This window comes from Colobus angolensis, unplaced genomic scaffold (assembly GCF_000951035.1).
Source record: "Colobus angolensis palliatus isolate OR3802 unplaced genomic scaffold, Cang.pa_1.0 Scaffold268, whole genome shotgun sequence".
NCBI lineage: Eukaryota > Metazoa > Chordata > Mammalia > Primates > Cercopithecidae > Colobus > Colobus angolensis.
This window is the reverse complement of record NW_012115910.1, coordinates 4,532,843-4,555,541: the sequence shown is the minus strand read 5'-3', so window position 1 is coordinate 4,555,541 and position 22,699 is coordinate 4,532,843. Positions and strand designations below refer to the sequence as shown.

At 43.2% G+C, this 22,699-nt stretch overlaps 1 protein-coding gene across 6 annotated transcripts in view; it reads left to right on the top strand.

Moving 5' to 3' along the window:
- IKZF1 (IKAROS family zinc finger 1 (Ikaros)) overlaps positions 1-22,699 on the top strand; it is a 100,767-nt gene that overhangs the window by 55,516 nt on the left and 22,552 nt on the right. For 3 of the 6 annotated variants that reach the window (XM_011947558.1, XM_011947556.1, XM_011947557.1), the window contains exon 4: positions 17,013-17,273. The exons of 1 other annotated variant lie outside the window; for it this stretch is intronic. In XM_011947558.1, the coding sequence (XP_011802948.1) occupies positions 17,013-17,273 (261 nt within the window). Of the gene's footprint in view, positions 1-8,413; positions 8,474-9,956; positions 10,134-17,012; positions 17,274-22,699 lie in introns of those variants that run through there. 2 more of the 6 variants (XM_011947555.1, XM_011947561.1) reach the window with 2 other exon arrangements.

Sequence of the window (22,699 nt, the reverse complement as noted above, 5' to 3'; positions counted from 1 at the left end):
CTTGAGCTTGTGCCTGACAAATCCATTTTCTGGGAGGAAGGCGGAAGAAACTGCCAAGGCAGGACTGAAGACTTGACCTCCACCTGTAGTGGGGTCAGGTCACCAGAGACTGGCTGACTCCCCAGGATTTCTCAGCAAGATTACTACACAAATACCCCTTCCTTAAAGATTAGCGACCACTTAAAGATACAAAGTGTGCAGGACTGTACCCACGGCTGAGAGCCGCGGGATCAAGAGGGCGGCTGAGTTGTTCTTCCCGTCCCTCCTCCTCTGTGCTGAGTCACCTTCTGCTTGGAATTCTGACAGGGACCCGTTGGGCTTCTGGAAGGGAGGGACAGCAGAGGATCCACCCTCTGTGTGTCCTGGGGGAGATTACTTATCTCTGGCCTCCCTGAAGCAGGGCCTGGGCTTCTGGAATCTTTGGGGCTGACACCCTGTCAGCCCTGGGGATGAGAGGGAATGGCCACGTCTGTCTGCAGAGCCTGGGGAGGAGCCGAGCGCTGCCTCCGGAGTTCTCTTCAGTTGATCACATCGGAGGACAAAGGCCACAGAAGTGGATTTAAACTCCTCAGCCCTTTCTTTGCATGTTTGTTCTCATTTGAAGTCAGAAGTGATATGTCCTACACCTCAAGAACGTGTGAAATGCACATACAGTAACCCCATTTCAGGAAGCCAAGTCCAGCTTAACAGTCAAAACATTTCCTTCAGTCTTTAGTCCTTCACTTTGCCGAACTCCCTTTTACACCGGCAGCAACAGTTTAACCTGTTGCTTCTGTAAGAGTGTGCTACCGGGAAAACCACATCTGAAACACGTGTGCAGTTACATCAGCTAGAGCACATGCTAAACAGTTGATCAAAGGCTCTCGCCTTGTGGCCCACGCTGCAGACACTCTGACGACTGCCGAGCTCCGCAGCCCCAGGTCCCTTCCGCATTGCCTGCTGTGCCTCTCTTCTCCATGTTGCAGGGAACACAGCCATCTGTCACCATGTGGCTCTGCCCAGTGCTGCCCCCACATGTCCTGACAAGGCCTTGATATGCAGAGGTGGCTCTCCAGGCACACACCCTGAGCCCCTCCTGCCCACTGCATGGCCCACACTCTTGTGGGCAGCCCAGTTATTTTGTAGAATTTCCCTTCCTTATCATTTTGGCCCATGTGATCCAGCACAAATCTCCCTTATTAGAATAAAATTTGGAATCACAAAATAAAATTTCATTTTTCACTTCTATTGAGGACCTCACACTCTTCACCCCTGCCACGATCCCTGACAAGAGCTTTTCTATCTCATCATTGTTCCTCCAGCCCTCTTAGTTTTCTTCAGCCTTTCTTGATTGCCTGAATATCCCTTTCCCTTCTCCTTTTAAAGCATGAACCGAGCTTTCTTACTCCGTTCTCATTATCATTTTTCCATTTCCTTCTTTGCACATGATTCTCCTTAAATTATAAAACTTGGAGGTAATTTCTAGAGGTGCCGTCATAGTGTTTCTGTCTACTCGGTATCTTTAGAATAAGCAAATATCATTTTTACAAAAAAGTAGTATTTCTTCCAAAAAAGAGTAAGCAAGAAGGATACAACATTGGAAAAATATCCCTAAGCCTGTTCTTCAATCTGTTGAATGTTTTCCCCTAAATTGTTATATGGAGATCCTGGACCCGGAAGTCGGCCGACATGAAACAGGCCTAGCAGGGGGGCTGAGGAAATGCTCCAACCTCAGGATCCAGGAAGATGCACATGGCACCAAAACAATCACTTAAAAGCTAATCCTGGCCAGGCACAGTGGCTCACACCTATAATCTCAGCACTTTGGGAGGCCAAGGTGGGCAGATCACAAGGTCAAGAGATCAAGACCATCCTGACCAACATGGTGAAACCCCATCTCTACTAAAAATACAAAAATTAGCTGGGCATAGTGGCACACGCCTGTAGTCCCAGCTACCCCGGAGGCTGAGGCAGGAGAAGCACTTGAACCCTGAGGCACTTGAACCCAGGAGGAGGAGGTTGCAGTGAGCCAAGATCACACCACTGCACTCCAGCCTGGCAACAGAGCAAGACTCCATCTCAAAAAAGAAAAACAAAGAAAAGCTAATCCCATAAAAGAACCATCATTTTGAACCTGCTGTTTTCTTTCTTCTACTCTTTAGAAGTACCCCTTTCTCCCTTTATAAGCCATAGGTGTATTAATTGGAGCTTTTTCTATCTTAATTAGTGAACAATTAAAGTTGTGTTAATAAAACATAAACAAAAGTAGGACTGGTGCCTAGTTGTGCTACATGAAGAGGGAAGGGGCCAGACATTGGTTTTTCCTAATCTTCTGTTAAGTTCTCCAAATCATCTGCTCTGGAAGGTAACTCCAACAGCTGGATTTGAAGTAAAGCATAGTGACTTTGGCCATCATTGACATGTCCCATCTGAAGCAACCAAAACTGTCCCTCGACCTGATACTCATCCCTAAGACACCATGAGGGTAAGTGAGGCGCTTCAGAAGGTCCACTCAACCCCATTGTCAGATAGAGTAAGTGTCTGCCAGGGGCATTTGGAGCTGAAGGGGAGATTGCACAGACTCAGGGTTTGCAGGCGCGGAAGGTGTTTTCCTGCCTTGTTTTTCACCTTCGATGGACTTGCAAAGCTTTAGCCCTATTGTTTTTCCCATCTGGGAAACATGGTGAATGTTGGTCGGTTGTAGCTAATCCTATGGGTCTTGAAGTCTTTGTTGACAAGAAGATAGATGTTATATTTGTCTGCGTGTGGCTTTCGACTAAAACATTAGCTACAGGGCTTTTTTGTTTTAAAGCATTTTTCCATAAGGTTCACCCTTACTATTGCTTATCTGAATAATGTTACCTGCTAAGAAGTTTATTCATTGCTCACCAGTTGTAGGGGGATTTTGACACAGGACTGGAGGCTTTTTTTCTCATCGTAACACTGCAGACCCATGGAAAACTTGGAAGCAGATGTGACTGGATAAGAGCAGATTGAGTATGATAATCTTAGGGCAATGAGCAGGATGATTGAGAGAGGTGCCTGAAAGCAAGGTCCCCATGATGCAAACAGACCAACTCACATGCCAGACGGTGGACAGGAAACACAGGCAGGATGTGGTGCAGGCTGGGCTGCGTTTGCTTGGCGAAGGCAGGGGCTTCATGGCCATGCTGGGATGTGACGCAGATGGAAAACAATAAGAATGGAGACCTCTCCAGAGACCTCAGACATAATTTGGCCATGAGAGGCAAGGGTAGAGGCGAGCCCCCTGTGGGTTGTAATGTATGGAATCCAAGTGAAGCACCATCAACATGCATGGGCTACATAGGAGAGCTGGGTCTGGGGGAAAAGATGAGGATTTGGGTTTGGGTGTGCGTCTTCCAGGCATGGAGAGAAGAATGGGAAGATTGATGACGATCAAGCCCTGGTAGAGCCTACAGACAGGGGCCCTGGGCATACCTCCACTTGCCTTCTCCAAACTTTTGTGTGCCTGTTGGGTGGAAGGTACTATGCTGGAGCCATCCAGAATCCAGAGCAGTGTAAGACATCATGGCCTGCATGGTGTGACCCTTGACTTCTGAGAAAGAAGGAGCTGGTAGAGTGGGAAGGAGACAAGGGGCAGTAGAGCTGACATCATCAGGACTGACTGCAGTACAAGCGGTGAAAGGAGCCACTGAGGAGTTAACCCAGTCCCTTGGGGAGCTTAGATGTGAGACTCACACCAGCCAGCACTCCCCAGCTATGTGTCTCTGGGTCCCACTGAACTTGATTGCATTTTAGTTGCCTCTTTTCTAAGACTGGAGCAACAATACCTTCCTTGAATGTGCATGTGCAGTCCATAGATGGTAGCCAGTGTTCTCTTCCCATGAGAAGACTCTGAGCCTCCTCACTAGAGTGTGGTCTAAAAACAAATGTATCCATTCACAGAAGGTCGGAAAGGTTTTCATAGAATCTTGACTTGGTAGCTCTTCAGGATCTAACTCGTACTTTCCAGAAGTGTGGCCTGTGGTGTTCTGTCTGGGGTACTTGGTCCTCCCATCCACCTCCACCTTGCTGTCCTGTCCTGTGACTCTCACTAGCTCAGTTCCAGGGTCAGGAAGCCCCGCCATGAAATGCTAGATTTGGAGGCGTTGCCAAGGTTTGCGTGTTCCAGGCATGGAGAGAAGAATGGGAAGATTGATGAAGATCAAGCCCTGGTAGAGCCTACAGACAGGGTCCCTGGGCATACTTCCACTTGCCTTAAGTATGGTTTGTCAGCCAATTCCCAACCAGTGAATCAACGATTGGTCAAGTGCGGCTGCTACGCCTCCTAGCCCCGCCTCCTTAGGGACCTTACTGGTCCAGCAGCTAAGCCTGGCACCCTTCATACTGAAACCATACTCAGACAAGGTCATAATAGACTAATGATCTAACTGTGACTAACAGGTTCATGTGATTTAAAGAAAGACAGCATTTTTTCTAAATTTCTAAATTCTCCTAAATACAAATCTGAATGTGTTTACCTTTAGACAGATTTTCCTAGAAAATTGTCAGTATTCTCACATTTGAAAGTAGATCAGATCTCCTCCCTCTAGTTTTGAAAATCTCATGTAGGTTTAGCCTCTCCCCAGAGTGACAACGACACAAGAAGTTTATAATTTTATGCACAGCTAAATGCAAACTGAAAAGTGTGGTTTGTGGGTATTTCATTTTTCCCATAATGTTCATCAATTTGGTAATTCAAATAGGATTCAGAATCCTAGGTGTTCACAGCATTTTATATGAAAATGTGCATGAGAATTTGGGGAATAGAAATTCCTACCAAATAAGTTAAATTTACTCTTGATAAGAATATATTTTGTAAAATGTAGAAAACTGAGAAAAAAGGTTTAATACCTGTTTTATCTGCACCCTTTTATTAAACAATGGCCTGAATTTACTAAAGGAAAGAGAACAAGGTTGAGAGGTAATCACTGAATAATAGCTTCGCTAATCCCACAGTGACTGCTTCTTATGACAAGCAAGAGGGTCACCTTAGAGGCAGGACTGTCTTCAGGGGCAAAGGCAAGTCAGCACCTACAAACCTCTCAAAGTGAGTGAGTAAAAGCAGGTCGTATGGCTCATTTTGCAGCTTGCCAGAAGCAATGTGGGAATATCGTCAGACTGCACAGCCCCTGGGGCCAGCTGGCTCCTGGAGTGCGAGGAGCTCTCAGTGACTGCTGTGCATACTCACCTGCTCTGTGACTTTGTTCAGTCCCTACCCTGGGTGTGCAGTGAAGGGTGCCAGGCTTAGCTGCTGGACCAGTGAGGCCCCTAAGGAGGTGGGGCTAGGAGGCGTAGCAGCTGCACTTGACCAGTTATTGATTCACTGGTTGGGAATTGGTTCAGTCGGGGGACACCATTACTCCCCGTGCCTCACATGCAGGTGAGTGTATGTATATTTGCATTAACACACAAACACACTTATGTGTGTCCCTGTGTGTGCAGCTGCGGTACCTTACACACCTTCCAGTGCCTCTCAAGCATCATAAAAACAGCTTCCACAAAACCTCTACTGCCCACCTGGCATCCACAGAGCTCCCAGGGAATGGCTCCCACAAGATACTGAACATTAGTGTGGAACAGAGTGAGTTTCCACATTTTCTGTTGTAACAGCAGCACATCTGATGTTGTAATTACCTGTCCAGCTAGAATAGTACACACTTCTTTTACTGAGCCCTAAGCTTGTGTGCATGAACGGGGATGGTACAGGAACAAGGGTGAGAGCTTATCAATTCAGCATTACTCTGAAGACATGAAACAAACTAATAGGTACGGCTATATATATATTTTTAAACAATTTTGTGATTTTTAGGGAACCACATATTTGGGACAAAAATCAACAAGTAAATTTGAATTACACTAGGCAAAGGACTGATTCTTTTGAAACGTGATTGACATTCAATGTCTAACTTTCCAAAAGAAGACATACATGTGGCCCACAACCATATGAAATAAAGCTCAGCATCACTGATCATTAGAGAAATGCAAATCAAAACCGCAATGAGATACCGTCTCACACCAGTCAGAATGGTTATTAATAAAAAGTCAAAGAATAAGAGTTGCTGGTGAGGTTGTAGAGAAAAAGAAACGCTTATACACTGTAAATGGGATTGAAAATTAGTTCAACCATGTGGAAGACAGTGTGGCAATTCCTCAAAGACCTATATACCATTTGACTCAGCATCCCATTACTGCATATATACCCAAAGGAATCTGAATCATTCTACTGTAAGACTCATGCACCCATATGTTTGTTGCAGCACTGTTCACAATAGCAAAAACATGGAATCACCTACATGTCCATCAACAATAGACTGGATAAAGAAAATGTACATACACACCATGGAATACTATGCAGCCATAAAAAATGAATGAGATCATGCCCTTTGCAGGAACGTGGATGGAGCTGGAGACCATTATCCTTAACAAACTAACCCAGGAACAGAAAACCAAGTGCAGACGTTCTCACTTTTAAGTGTGAGCTAAATGAGGAGAATACATGGGCACATAGAGGGGCCTTTCAGAGGGTGGAGGGTGGGAGAAGAAAGAGGATCAGGAAAAATAATAGATAGTAGATTTAATATCTGGATGACAAAACAATCTATATAACAAACCCCCATGACATGAGTTTACCAGTATAACACACCTGCACATGTACTCCTTAACTTAAAAGTTAAATTTAAAAAAAAAATTTAATGTCTAATAGTATATTACAGTATTCTTCATATTCAGTGGCAATGTGTGAAGTGGGAAGTGTCTTGACTGAATTCAGTATTTCAGGGCTTACACTTTGACTACCCAAGACTGCACAAGGCTACATTTTCTACTGGTGAGACAGATTTGAGACACACTGCATTCAGATCTAATCTCTTAGCTCCGTAATCTTCAGTGTACCAGTAAACATGAAGACCTCCCCAGTGCTGTAGTCATCATCATATGTACAAAGGTGGCTGAGCTCTGGCTGTAGAGCTGCAGGGATATATTAGGAAGTTAACTCTCAAGGCAAGTCATCTTCAAGCACTATATCGGCATGATCAGCAGTATAAGCAGTATCTCAGTGCTTTGTTGTTTAGTCAGAGTTTTGTACTCTATCACTCATTGTAATGTTCCCATTTGCAAAAGGTAATACATACCCTTTAAAACATCTTTGCTTTTTCTCCCATTATCTGAGATGCTAGCAGCTTCATGAAGCAGAATAACTAAGGGAAAACAGATTATATAAAGGGTTGGAGCTCAATGAAGATGCAAGAACAGCAAAGGTTATTGTAAAATTGGCTGTTTGCAGGCCAGCAAGCACATCCATATGGAGGCAATCAGTTTGTGCTACCTCTATTTGATAGGATTCATAATATTGACTTTATCCATTAGATTTGGACTACCAGGGAATAAAATAAGCAGATGAAGAATAAGAATTTGCTAGGAAATAATTTAGCCAATCACTTCAAGAAACAGCTTTCAAAGTATCTCTCAAACTATGTTTGCCCATTATCCCAATAATTTATTTCCCAATTATTTCATAGGAAAAGAAGGAAGTTCTGTGGTCAGATAAGTCTAGAAAACACTGGTTTAAGCAAAGTTCAATAGGTCTGTTTCCCTGCAGGTCACCTCAGAGTCTTTACTCTGCTAACCTAGGAACTCATCCAACAAGTTTAATTTAACAGCTCACTGTATACGTAACTTTAACAGTCACTGAGACTTGACTCTTAGGGGAAAAATTGTATGTGTGTGTATCTGTGTGTGTGTACACATGTGTGCACATGTGCAGAATCTGCCAAATCTTAAGAAAAAGGAACATGCTGGGAAACTGTCCTGTGAAAGAGAATAGAAACCTGAAGATTTGAGGCAGTGATAGCATTTATGAAAGCAACTGATAAGTACTAATCACTGAAATGGGTAGCTCTTTTGCCGGTTGGGGAAAACAATAATTTTTCCCCACCCAATGTGCTGCATTTTCTAATTTTCTACGAACACTTTCTAAGAAAAAGCTGAATGAAGAACATTTGCGATGCAATCAGCTCATTAAGAAACATGCATTTTTGTGGAGATACGTACTGTCCCAGGAGACGCTGTGCGCGGAGCCTGAGGTTTTGTATTGGAGCTGCTGAATGGTTTCTCACAGTTCTAAAATGTTTGGGGCTGCACCCTCTAAGATGTTGAACCCATCAGTAATTGCTCCAAACCACTTTATGGGATATAATGCTGTGAGTTGAGACCTGAGGGAATTGTGGTCCTGTTCATGAGTAATTACTTTTCTGTTGCCTATAGGAGGGCCAGCAATAGCAGATGAGTAGCTGAACAGTGGTTTTGAATAATAAAACATTCTTTTTAAAAAAGTAATGCTTTCTGTTAAACTCTGAGTATATCTCTCTCCTGGTATCACAACCCAGCTTTCTTTTTGCCTTCTTTATTGCAGTTACATATGGGGCTGATGACTTTAGGGATTTCCATGCAATAATTCCCAAATCTTTCTCTCGTAAGTATATGCCTTGCTTCTGGAAAACAAAAGCATGCCTTCATCTCCTCTCATGTAAATATCGTACGTGCATGTTCCTTCATCAACGCCTTCATTCATGCTTGAAAAAGGAGATATGTTAAATATTCACTGTTCTATTCATTAGACACCTACCATATCATTTTTGGGTATTTATACCATAAAGTGCAAAAGGAAGGTCTAGGCAGTTGTGCAGTGTCCTGGGAGCATGGTAGTGGAGTAACAGTAAGGGTTGGAGTCGCAGTAGCACTGATGGGATTGTTACTTCACTGATGCTGCTGGACAGCTTTGAGATTACTCTTGTGATTATCTCCTTTTTGTTGAGTGTAAGGATAAAATGGCCATACTTTCTGACACCAACAAAGAACTGAACATGGTTTCAAGATAATTTTTACAATTTTGTGGGACAGGAGAAAGAGACATGCTCTTCATCTGTGGTTCTAGAGTATTAATTTCAGAACTGAGAAGAGAAAATTGCAGGCCTCCAGGCCGTTATTCTGTGGTGCGTCGCTGCTGGAGCCAACGTACTGTTCATGCTTGGTGCCCGCAGGACCTTCTCTGATCTGAGCTGTTAAACCAAAAACAGATGTGAATTTCATTTTTCTTTTTTAGATATTGAGAGCTGATAAATGATAAATATATTTGGGTAACATCCTCAAAGAAATACTTTAAAGAACAGAGAGTGCTTTTAAAAATGTATAGAGAGCTGAATATTTAAAGTCATACAAGTTGATAATCCCCTTAGGACCTGTATTAGTAAATTCTCTAATACTCTAAAGCAACATCAGAAAACAGGTTGCATTTGTTAACACTGTGACAATTATAATTATGGGCTGTAATTTAAACAGTGCCAATGACAGTTAAAGATAGTTTCTGACATTCTGGTTATCAAAAACTATCTGGTGTCTAAGGAATTTAACAGTATCAAAGTACAAGCTTTTGCTCATAAACTAGATTGGCTACTTTTCCAGCCTATAAAAGTTACCGAAATCTTTCTTCTACTGAGGTTCCTTTGGTTCAACTTTAAAGCAATAGCTTGATACCTACTTTTGTGAGATGTATATGTATGTACATGTAAATGCTTATATATGTGTATCGGTTTACACATGAGCTTATATGAACATATAAAACATTATGGTGTTGAACAGAGAAATGATATTGAAGAATCATATTATTGAAGTATTATGACAAGTCAAATGCACTTAAGAGTAAGCTAATGCATCGTGAAACATGTTTCTGTCAAGTCTGAGGAAGGTGTCAGCCAGAGCATATTGCAGTGTTGAAGCAGACCCTTCAGTGAAGCCTTCAGTCTGTAAGAATTACTGCATGTGAAGATGTATTAATGTTATGATACTTACAGTTTTTATAAAAGAGATGATATACACTTGGATACACTTTCTGTCTGTATTTGTGCAAATGTGTCCATAAGGTATTGGTGTCTCTCTTTCTCTCCCCCTCTCCCCAGTGTTGGAATTGTGACTATCCTCCTCACACAAGTGGCTAGTTGGTCTTGATGCCTTCCCCCACAAAACAGCAACCAAACTGTTCTGGGCCAATATCACCACCTTGTGGTCATGATGAAGAATTGCCCTCTTTGCCCTCAACAGCTCTTTTCTTCTTAAAAATTAGAAACAACCCCTTTGACCCCTTCTACTGTCCTTTTTCCAGTTTGTGTCCCTAGTTACTGGAGGAAAGAAAATGTCTGTTGCTCTTTTTTATTCTTTTTATCTTTTTACTCTTCTGCCTTTCTTTTCTCTCCCTGACTTCATTCCATTTAAAGGCCTTAAATTGCTAATAAGGAGAAAAGTATTTTCTAATAAGGTACCCTGGTGAGACGAAAACAATTTTCTACATTTTAGATGATATTAAGTTATAATAAATGATGCCATGAACCTTAAAATGCTTAAAAGTTTTATAAATCTCTTTTAGAGGCAACACACACACACACGCAAATATATATATATACATATCCTCTTCATCTCAAATTTTCACTTAATTACTGTGATTCAAGATATATTTTAAATATTTTCATTTCATTTGATTTTTACTTGCTAGTCACCAATGTTGCAAGAATATTTCTGTCTACCATTTTTCAAGTAAAATATTGAGCATTTCAAGCTTACGTAGCCTAAACTCACACTGGAGTGATTGCTTCAGACTATCTTTTCAATGGAAAAATGCATTCTGAGTACCAAACATTTACTTTTTCAGTAAATATGAATACACATTCTAAAAAGGAAAGGGAAATGAAGAGGAAGCATAACTCATTGGTCAGGTGGGGAATGACAGCGTACATTATACCTATGCATTAAAAAATGTTTAATTATCCATGAGCACATACAGTGTCTGGCACAGATTCAGGCCTCTTGGCTCCTCTTGGCATCTGAGCTCCTTGTATTCTCCAGATTCTTCAATCCAAACTTGTCTGTCTACCAAAGTACACCTTCCATACAGGGGTGTGGGGTCTCTCTTAGTACTGTTGGGTGCCAATAACATAGAAGTCCTCCAAGATGGGTCAATGAGATTTTCATTTTTCCCAACTTTAAATAGCATCTGGGAAGGAAAGCAGCTTTTGACTAGGAGTTTGAAAACATCCACTCTTCATATTTATTGTCGCATTCATTGAATAATAAAATTGGGCTCTTGCCCATTATCTCTCAGTCAACGAAAGAGCCCAGGATGGGCCTGAGCCAGAGTGTTCCGGGGAAAGAGAGGACCAGTCTCCATTTCATGTTCTATATTTAATCAGTTCAATTCAGCACCTTACTGAGTTTGACATTTTTCTAAGTAATGGGGTGGGGGGGGTTACAAAATATTCATAAGTATCTTTCCTATCTTCTGGGAGATGTACCATTTCACTGAAGCAATACCATAGCTAAGCAGTTCCAGCTAAGAGTAACAGAGGAGGGAGTGAGCGATTTAGGAACTCACAGAAGGGCATAGCCAGGAAACTCGGGCCCTGGCAAATGTTCCATAGAGACAATATCCATGGGGTTGAACCAAGCGCAATGCCTGCAAATCAGGGGCAGGCGGGTTCATGGAATTGATTCTGGGGCAGGTATGAGCAGCACCGTTTAAGGAGTGGCAGTTGTTAAGAAACCGAAGGGACTTCTCATAGGGCATTTTCAACAGAATTCAGCGGGAGCCTTGCATATCCCTTTGGGTGGGCTCCGGGGTATTATGAAGCTGCCAGGAGGTACGCAGCTTCAGTAAGTGCCAGTCATTCCTTCCCAACCTCCTCCTTCGTTAGTGGAAGCGTCAGCTGGTGTCATTGCCTTCTGCAGGAGGATGGATTTCAAAACGAAGGGCTGCCAAAACTCACACTCTCGCAGAGCCTGCCTCACAACTGCATGTGTTCACTACCATCAACAGGCCAACCCCCACTTGTTCTTTTCTTCTAGGTAAAGGAAAAGGTCTGCGGATCAAAGGCCCTGAACTCCTCACTCCTTGAATGGGAGGCATATTGGTGGAAGCTGTCACACAACTACAGGTGGCAGGAACCTGCTGTCAGGGTTCCCACCAGCCTCCAGGGCTTGCTTCTCTGCTCTCTGTGTGGACACCCTCCGCCACTGCAAACCCCTCCTTCAGAAGAAGCTCTTCTTGCACTCACCTCCCACTTGCCTCTCCTCAGCACCTTCTCTACCCTCAGGGGCCAAATGGAGGAAGTGTGAATCCTTGCTCACAGGAATTAGTTTCAGTCCCCACTGACTGACTTCCTTCCAAACCTGCACCAGCCTGTGCTGCTCTTTTTAAAGGAGGCGTGCGTAGGGCCTGGCTGGTACATTAGATTCCAGATTTCAGTGACTACAGGACTCTGTCACCCCTTCTTCTGTTTTTCTTTCTTCTGTCCACATCTGTGATTGAGCTTACCTTCAGGGAAAACCCCAGAAACCTGTTTCACACTTACATGGGAAGCCAAGACACTCTCATCCCGGACTTGTGTTTTTAAAATGTGTATTTTAATTTCACAGGTCCTTACATTTATGACTAATAGGTTTCAGATTTTGAGATACAGTCTGTAGCTGCAACTTATGAAGAGAGTTTCAAGCCCTGATTTCTGTCATCTATGAAAACAGTAAGCAAGTTGCTTATATTCTCCTCCTAGCTGGATAAGGGACCCCCATTTTCATGGACAGCCTCCTTGGGTGGACAGAAGTCTCCTGATCTCGTCTATGTAACCAGCAGCCACTTTGCATTTTTCCACAAAGAAACGAGGAGCTTAACCCCATTTATGGGAAATCCACACACTGCTTGAATCTAACGCACCCCATGGTGACGGTGTTGCCCACTCTGTTCCCACCAAATCCTGCCAGCGCCTGGCAGTCATCCAGTCCCTGTCTTAGACTTCACCAACCTTTCCTGTCATAACATGGCTCAGAAGTTGTCCGAATAGTGCTAGAAGCTTCCAGCCCTGGAATGCTCAGCATCTGCCATCTAAATTCCATTTAAAACGTTTTGAGCATTTGCTGATACAGGTTCCTCTGTTCATTTTCCGTTATTTTCAGTTCCCTGACCTTGCCCACAGTGATCTGTGGATATTGTCTACATACTCTTTTTTAGAAACCTAGAGCATCACAGTGTCCTTAATTTTCCTCTTGGAGCTCTATCTCTTCCTGAGCTGATCATCCCTACTGCTGTTCCTACAGACTTATGTGACCAATCTTCTATATATGTCTCTACATCTGGCCATCTAGGTGAAGATCTAGGTACCTATCTCCCTAAAATCGTACCTTGGTGTCCACATTGATCTCAGGACAGTATGTGATAGGTTCTTGTGCCTTTTTGACCAGGAGTTTGAACACATCCACTCATCATCATATTTATTGTCACATTTGTTGAATAATAAAATTGGACTCTCATCCATTATCTCTCAGTCAATGAAAGAGCCCAGGGTGGGCCTGAGCCGGAGTGTTTGTGTCCCTGGTTCTCTTTTGGTTCTGTTACAGCTCTTAGTGACAGTGTCATGAAGGCTAACAAGGATAGAGTACTGCTTTCAGCCACCATTTGTCCAATGAGTGGCTGATCTCCAGGCCTCTGGCTTTGAGGACATCTGTGATATCTATGGCAGCATCCATGGTGGGCTTTCCCCTATGCTTCTGCTTCCTTCCTGTCACATAGCTTTGCCTCCTCCTCCTGCAAGCAGCCTGCTTAGCAGAACTGGTGATCCTGAAGCCAGAAACCCGAAGGTCATGTCCAGTGCTTCCCTGCTGTTCTGTTCCCCGCCTGCAAGCGCCCACACACTTAGCAACAGCACACACCATAGAGCACGCCAAAGAATCCCAGAAATACTCATTCTTAATGATCCAGAAAAACAAGTGATGACTTCAGGCAAGTTCTAATAGGCCATATGTACCCGTGGGAAAGCAAGAGTCAATTCTCTGTAGCTAGTTGCCTCTGAATTTATGAAGACAAGCCAAGTAGGGGAATATGCCAAGGGGATTATCCCCATGCCTGTTCTTCTGCGTGGCGTCCTTTTTCTAGCCTCAGAAGCACTCCGCCTGCTCCTTCTCTATAGCCTTCGTGTTAGTGCCTGTATTTGAAAAACTTGCTACACCAATCTTAATTTGCCTCATTGTGTTCTAATCTTATACTAAAAGCCACAAGATAAATGATTAAAAATAATCTTAGATTAAGGAGTACACAGATCTTTGCAGCCTCATTGTGTTTCCAGAGCAGGTTGGTGTAGACACTGGTGAGCAAGGAGGGCCTAGAGAATTAGCTTCCTTCCAAAAAGATGCACATCCTCTACCTGAGAGTACAGATTCCAGAGAACTCAGTGGTCATTAAGCACCATTGCCTCAACAGCCAACTAGACTCACTTGCCTGCCTATCTCATTATTTTCCAAGTATCTTATCCCTGGCAGTGGGGAGAGGTTAGCAGGAGGCTGCTCAGATGCTCTGAGTCTCTGATCTTCAGGATCTGAAGGGAAGAGCATTTGGAGAATCCCCACTGCTGGATTTCTCAGGACAATCCTGCATAATGCCAGGATCTGATGGAGGAGACAGGCAGCTCTGTTCATCCTCTGGTGCATCCTCACTTTTGTGGTCTCCAGGTCCACCCTGTCTCAGTTAATTCATTTCATTATTCATCTGTAAGTCATTTCCCTAAAGAGCTAAAGGGAGAACACTGGCAGTACAGTCAGCCCTCCATATCCATGGGTTCAGCCTCTGGAAATTCAACCCACTGTAGCTTGAGAACACAGTGTTCAAGAGACATGGAACCTGTGGATATGGAAGGCAGAGTTTTCGTATCCACAGGTTCTGTAGGGCCAATTTATGGACTTGCACATCCACAGACCTTCAGGAGTCCCAGCACTGATGCACTGCAGTTACCAAGAGATGACTGTGTAAGTGGATGCTGGGGCCAGGCTGCCTGCAGTTACCTTCCAGCTCTGCCACTTGCCAGCTATGTGACCTTAGCAGATTGTTCAACCTCTCTGTGCCTCGGCTTCTTCAATTGTATAACAGGATAATGATAGCACTTCCCTTATGGAGTTGTTGTGAAGGTTAAATAGCAGAGTGCAATTAATGTGCTGTCTGCCCAACATGTGGTATTGGGGTTAGGTGGAAGACTGTGCTGGGATCACTGGGGGTGAGCCTCCACGTGCCATGCCCCAGCCACTGTCCTCAGCTAACTTCTCATCTGTCAGCCCTGTTAGGCTGATGCTGTAATAATTTCCATTTTCATGGATGAGGAAATCAAGGCACAGAGAAGTTACATGACTTGCCTAAGATCTCAGAGCCTTTAAATAGTGCAGCTAAGATTCCCAACCAGGTATTTTTATTTCAGTGTCTGAATTGTAGTTCTCTAAATCGAGAGGAACAAGCTGAAATAAAATAAGCTTGGAGTGTTATTAACTAAGTTGGTTATTTAAAACAGTTGTTCTCAGTCCTCAGGATACGTTAGAATCTTCTGGAGGGTTCATTAAAACAGACTGTGGGCCCACCCCAGAGTTCCTGAGCCAGCAGTTCTGGGGTGAGCCCGAGAGTCTGTGCTTCTAGTAAGTTCTCAGGTGATGCTATTGCTGCTTCTCCAGGAACCAAACTTTGAGAACCATTGATTGAAAATGTTGATCAAAAATTATGTAGTCTATGCTGAGCACAGTGGCCACACCTGTAATCTCAACACTTCGGGAGGCCAAAGCAGGTGGATCACTGAGCTCAGGAGTTCGAGACCAGCCTGGTCAACGTGGGAAGACCCATCTCTACAAAAAATACCAAAAAAAAAAAAAAAATGGCCGGATGCGGTGGTGCAAACCTTTTAGTCACAACTACTAGGGAGGCTGAGGTGGGAGGATCACTTGAGCCTGGGAGATAGAGGCTGCAGTGAGCCATCCCACTGCACTCCAGCCTGGGTGACAGAGCAGGACCCTGTCTCAAAAAAGAAATATTTAGTCTTGATTGTCATCTATCTCATTGATCATTTTACTTGGCAAAATTTACCTACCTACTCTTAATTAGTCTGTAAAAATGGTTATTAAAATGGTGGCTTTCAGTGTAACTACAAATTCTCTTAGTCATTACAGTGTTGGATTCACCAGTGTATCATCAGTCAGTGTTTCTGATGTGTGTAAATGAAATGTTTCCTACTTCCTTTAGGAAGAAAAATATTCAAATGACATCATTACCCTATGATGTGTGACTTAAAGGCAACAGTAATGCAGAGTCAATAGTGGTCATTGTATTCAAGACACTAAAAGTTCACCTCCCACCCTCCTCCCGACACACACACAAGCTGCTTTCTCTTTGGAAAAAAAAAGCTCTTCCAGATATCTACATTCATAAACTATCCCAATTAACCCTTCAGTGAGTGGAAGAAGTGTAAGAAATGATTACCTCTTCTTTAGAACACAGGGTTTGTTTATGTTATTTAAGATAAACAGGAATTCAAATGGTCATGTACCAAAGAAACAGAAAGATCTTCCAGAAATCTGAAAGGGAACTGTGGTCAGAACTCTGAGCATTTTAATGTTTACTGAGTTTTGTCCCAAAGTTTATTAATGTTTACATGCCACAAGGAAAGGTAGCATCACAAGTAAGAGACGTTTTCAGGCTTGTTAACCACTTATTAGGTATTTTGTCAAACAAGTTCTCACATCTTAGAAAGCTGGATTGTGTGACCCAGTACCCACCCTGTAGGGCAAGATGCCTATCTGATGGGTAGGGTGTAGGAGTCGGCTTCAGACCACTCCTGGCATGAGCCTGCTTAAAATGGGGGCCCAACTCTAAAGTGGGAACTATGTAAATACCTTTCTAGTGCATTTTCAGACACTCGCCAATGGGGCCTATGGAGAGGGCTGGCAGATCTCCCTGTGACCCCAGGTGCATCCCAAGGCCTGCCACCAAAGCCCTCTCAAGGCTGAATGCATGGCGAGCTCAGGCTGCTGTCCCCTTGGTATTTGCTAAGAACTTCTGTTTAGTAGCTCTCCACGCCTATTTGATTGTCTTTTTGCTGTTGTGTTGTTTTGTTGCATCTTTTTTTGCAATGACACTGAGTGGCCTCCTATATTGTTTCTTTCAGCCAGTAATGTTAAAGTAGAGACTCAGAGTGATGAAGAGAATGGGCGTGCCTGTGAAATGAATGGGGAAGAATGTGCGGAGGATTTACGAATGCTTGATGCCTCAGGAGAGAAAATGAATGGCTCCCACAGGGACCAAGGCAGCTCGGCTTTGTCAGGAGTTGGAGGCATTCGACTTCCTAACGGAAAACTAAAGTGTGATATCTGTGGGATCATTTGCATCGGGCCCAATGTGCTCATGGTTCACAAAAGAAGCCACACTGGTAAGGCCTGGCTCAGTTTTTCCTTTAGTGGCCTGGAGAAGGTGCATGGGGTTTGGAGGAGGAAAGCATCCTGTCTTCCTTGAGTGTTCTGAGCATGTTTCAAATTGACTGGTAGCTCAGTTGTTGCAAGCGATTGGTTCCAAGGGGTACCGAGTCATAGAGTCCTTATTCTGGTACAGCCTTGAAAAGGACTTATCAACATGTACCAATTCCACCCTATACATAAAACAAGGGAAAAGTGAACAGCATCACATGAGAGGCCTGGCGAGGGCCTGCTGTTATAGTAACACAGACTAAGTGGTCTCAGCTGAACCCTCAGGATACGTGTGCTAAGTCATCACCCTCCACAAAACAGAAAATCCTGATACACCAAAACTTACTCCTCAAACTTTCCACTGAGAAACCATGAGTAAAATGTGTGTTTTAATGGTATTCAAACTAACAGGGTTTGATGTTTAGAAACAATAGTGAATGGTGGAATAGCAGCAAAATTGGGTTCTCAGAAAGATCTCAGATGAGCTTTCAAATGACTTGCCCTCTACCAGGGGAGACTGAATCAGATGCTTCTGTTAACACTGGTTATCAGCTCAAATTCCTAAAGAACTTCATCCCAAATCCTCTGTCTTACTGAAAGGTTTACTGGAAGTATAAGAGAATGTCATATTCTGTGTCCAGAAAGGAAGGAGCACGGGCACCCTAGTGTCAGCGAGTTGTGCTCAGGCTCACAGGATGCCCCCTCACCAGGGACGTGGGAACACGGCGAACCCCAGCTGGCCTCGCTCTGCCAGTGTTTCTAATAGTCGGTTACGTTGATGGAAGTGTCACAGAGTTGTCCAACAGAACTGTCCAGTCACCACCACTCATGGTGCTGAAGGGTCTTAGAAGTAAAATATGAATGGCACACACTTATTTAACTGTCGGCAGAAGGTTTCTTATTAATTGAAGAGAAACTTTTCTTTGCGTGGGAAGCTGTTCTAAAGTTGGGTAAAACACAATAGATCCACCACCTCTAGCAGCCACCGAAAGCTGGAACGTGAAACATAGAGACCCTAAGCCATCACTGCCTCTGAGCTGGCATCGTTAGGTCAGTATAAAGCTAGCGTCTCCTACTGCAAAACCCAAGGGGAAGAATTAGTTGAAAATCCTATTTTAAAGGCCTAGTGGATTCTGTAAGATACCTCAGGAAAGTGATGACGATGACTTGACATCAGACCCTCGTGTGCTGCTTCCGTGGGGGCAAACAAAAATATGTTTATCAGAAATTAAGCAGAAATTAAGAAAATTTCATGAGCCAAAAAAGCTATGTTATCAGGAAATGCAGATATTTGTGGGGTCGTAATTTTTATATTTGAATCAGGGCAGTTTCCAAACTGAGCCATTCCATTTGTAGTGTATCTGAAAAACTGTAAAAATAAGTTGAGGTCAATAGATACCTATCTTCAATAAAAATTCAAATTCTAAAATTAAGCAAACTTTGCTTTTTCTAATGGCCCCTTTATCCTCAAATTACCCAGTGAAATAGACCGATCACACTCAGCCCTAAGTGAAGCAAGCGTCCAGGAGAGTAGTCCCAGCCTCACCTTTGTAATGAGGTGGAAATTAACATGAAGGTAGGCTACCATGTGATAGACACTTAACAGGATACTCCAGGACCCGTAGTAATACATCCCCGATGAGGAATAGACCTCACTAATGAATTACTTGCCTGTTATTGTAAAGCCTGACTGTACAGTGAAAATTCTCTTAAATAAATATTTGATAAGTGAGTCAAATTCTGGCATACTAAATTGCCAAAATATAATGACTGCCTGCCTTGATAAAAAGAATAATTACATTTAATGAATAAACCTTCCAAGTACAGATATGCCAGGTGGCATCTGCTGTTTGTTGCTCACTTCTCCCAACAAATAGCAGCTAGGTGCCACCTGCACACCAATAAGCTGAGTTTTTCACTTACGGAACAAATAACTTTCAGAAGTCAATTTTATACTTTCTGTCTTGCCCTTTGTTAAAAAAAAAAAAAGAAATACACACACTTGAAGCAATGAATTTGTGAATTGTCTTCATCATGCATTTCCACTGCCTAAATATAGACAGTCCCAGGTAGATACAAAATACCTGGTTTGACCAGACTTGGTTTGAATAACTAGACATGCTAGAAAAGGTTTTCATTTTCCTGGGATCTGAGTGGATATGTTACAAAAGCCATGCTTTCTGAATTCTCTACGCTTAAAACATTTCCAGCGCAGTGTTTCTCAAACTTGAAAGAGCATGTAAATCACCTGAGATCTTGTGAACATGCAACTCTGCTTCAGACCTGGGGGGAGGCAGGAGAGCAGACATTCCTAACAAGCTCCCAGCATGTGGAGCACAGAGCCGCCTCAGGCGGCAGGGCAGTGCAGCTGAGCAGTGACAGAACAGGGCCGTTCGGAGGGCTCTCCATCTGGGGCAGGCTAGTACTTGCACTGTGGCCATTGTTCCTCCTCCTGCCCATGGCTGAGTCAGCTTCCCAGTCCCTTCCGGGATACACTGAGGGAATTCAGGGGCGGTCTCACCTCTGCCCATATCCCCATGTTGGTTAAGTACCACTGGTGCCATTTTCTAATCAGCTCATCGGCACCAGCATATCACTTCCCCTGTTGCGCAGCTCAGTTTTATATTTTTGACTCGGGTGTAATAGTAACATCTTCCCCACCAATGTCTCAGGGTTAGTGTGAGAACCAGAGGGGAGAGAGGTAGTAAGGAAGCAGGAAATGCAGGGTGCAAATACACCGTATTATTATTCTAAATGATGGGATTTTTAATAACAAAGACCAAGAAGATTGTCTGTGCCTACCTAGTTCCCGTCTGTAAGATAAAAAGGTTCAGTCCCCGAGCTTCCTGAACACAGCACCCTAATGGCACGGCTCCTCCCAGGTATGGTTGCAGTAGACCTATGTCAGTTCTTGCAGTTCAAACATATTTTTTTTCACTTTCTTCTGATATGCCCTCAAATTCTAAGACGTAGGCATCCATGAAGACTTCCGTTTTTACCCAGTGAAGTTATTAGAGGGGGCTCAAACCTTACAGAGGGTTCCTAAAATGGGAGATCTGTGGAGTCATTGGGATTAAAAATTAAATTTTCAATTCATGACATCAACGCCCTCATCCCAGTTAAATAAAAATAAATACAACCTTGGAGAAACTTGACCTACTCAGCTGCAATAGCTGTTGACCTGCACAAGGCAAATGACGGACCCCGGCCACGCAAGAACACACATGGCATGGGCTGCGTTCTTGTGCCTCAGCTCCATGAACGTGTCTTCTTAGCTGCGGACCCCACCAAAGGAAACTGCTTGAGTGGAGTGCTCTGTATTGTCACTCCTGGGAATGCTCTCTTAAGACCCCCATACCTTGTGCTACATGTTCATACCAGCAAAGGCACTCAGAAGCAAAAAAAGGTTTCCAGTGAAATTTGTTTGTAGGCAGGTATTAGGACACCAAGCACAGCAGGATCCAAGCAAACCCCTGCCTGCCTGCCTGCCTGCCCGCCCTCCTCTGCTCTGCAGAAGGGCAATGTGTCTGCAGCAGTCTGCCCTTTCTGTCTGTGATGGACAGAGACCCTGGCTCTGCCTCCTGTTTTCCCTGTAGCCCTCCAGACCTGGGGAGAGACATGGGACTCCAGCACCTGCCCAGCATAGAAGGGGGTCTTTCCCAGGTGTAAGTGTAGGGCTGGGTTCTCTAACTTAGGGTCATACCACAAACACTGTTGTGTCACCAGGATGTCCTCACATCCTTACTGTGAGCATTTTTGTGACATGAGCTTTCTCCTGAGAGGCCACCCTGTCCAAATGAGAGCTGTGGTTGGAGGCATGTCCATCTCACGCTGTCTGGGTCTCCCTGCACCAGCTCACTCTACTTTTCCATTTCATCCTTTTAGAGTTAAATACACACAGTTATGCACAAGTTCACGGAAGGCTCAGAAGTGTTCCTAACAGATAATTAAATGATCTCTCTTCAGTGGAAACTCTCCTGGGCTATCTGGCTGCTAGCTGTTTTAGCCTCTTCATCTAGTATTGATTTACATGCGTGGGTTTGTAACTCAGACAGTATAGTTAGTTAGTTAGTCAGTTAGCTTGTTTCACCATCACCTTCCAACCTGCTTACATTTAAACTCCTTCTCTCTGCTTAGCTAATACAAATTTCTATAGGGATTTGGAGAAATACCAAATACCTCCTGGTTAGTATCAGGACCTCTCCATTGGCCTATAATTGAACATCACTGTAAATTAGTTTCAGCTTTTACAGTAGTGCCTCTAACCTGCCAGCTTAAAAAAAAAAGTGATGATAATCATGAAATTCAAGTGTCAATATAGACTTTTAAATCTAATCTGGTGTGGATGTTAATAGTGCCAGATATGCTTCTGTGTAATCATTTTTGAGAAGTGCTGTCTTCTTTACCATAATCATATTAATCAATCGGGAAATGGTTAAATAGACATTTTAATACATTGTTTTTTCCTGAGAAAAAAGTGACTCCAGGAAATATGTTGTTATGGCCTCTCAACACCAGGAATTGTGGTCACATAAGATTCTTCTTCTAAATAAAGCATTTGTTTTACAAAAGAGTTTCATGTTTATTTAAACATGACAAATTATCACTCTTTGAAGTGAGCGTTAAATGAAATGTTCCCTGATTTAGATTCCAAGACCTGTGACTACTCAGTAGGACAATAGCATATTTCTTTTACTCAGATACCTGTTTATCCCTTTGTCAGCTCTGGAATGGAGACACAGGTGCTGCCACACAGAGCAGAGGGTCAGGTGTTTTCTTAGTCACAATTGCAACAGTCCCACCCTGGAAAGAATTCCTTCATAACAACTAAATTGCACCTCTTAGAATACCTGTACTTAAAATATAATTTGTCTTCTATGGATATAGACAAATAATAGCTTAAATGTTTTAGGATTTGTAAAGAAAGAAAAAGCTAGAAATCTCAATGCAACTCTGACTTGTATGCCCTGCCACAGGGAGGTTTGGGACTTTTCTTTGGAAGATGGGGGACTTCCTTCACAGTTTCTTAACTTCTCATTTTATTCAATCTTTCTCCATCTCTCTCTCTCTTTCTCTCATCCTCACGCTCTCTGTCTGTCTCTCTCCTGATTTGCCTGCTTAGGGACAGACAGGTAATGGAGAAGAAATTGAAAGGGAAAATACAGGGAAAATGTAAATGAAAAGAAGTTATTATAACTGTTATAATGAAGTGCCTTTCATTTAAATATAAGAATGTAACGCTGAAATGAACTTGTGATCCTGAAATGCATTTTTAATGAGTTTCCTTTTTATTTTGCTGCTTCAGTGGCATATTTTAAAGACCCTTTGAAAAAAGCCACATTAAAAACCCCACCAAATGCCACAACACGCAAAATTGGATATTGGTTTATTC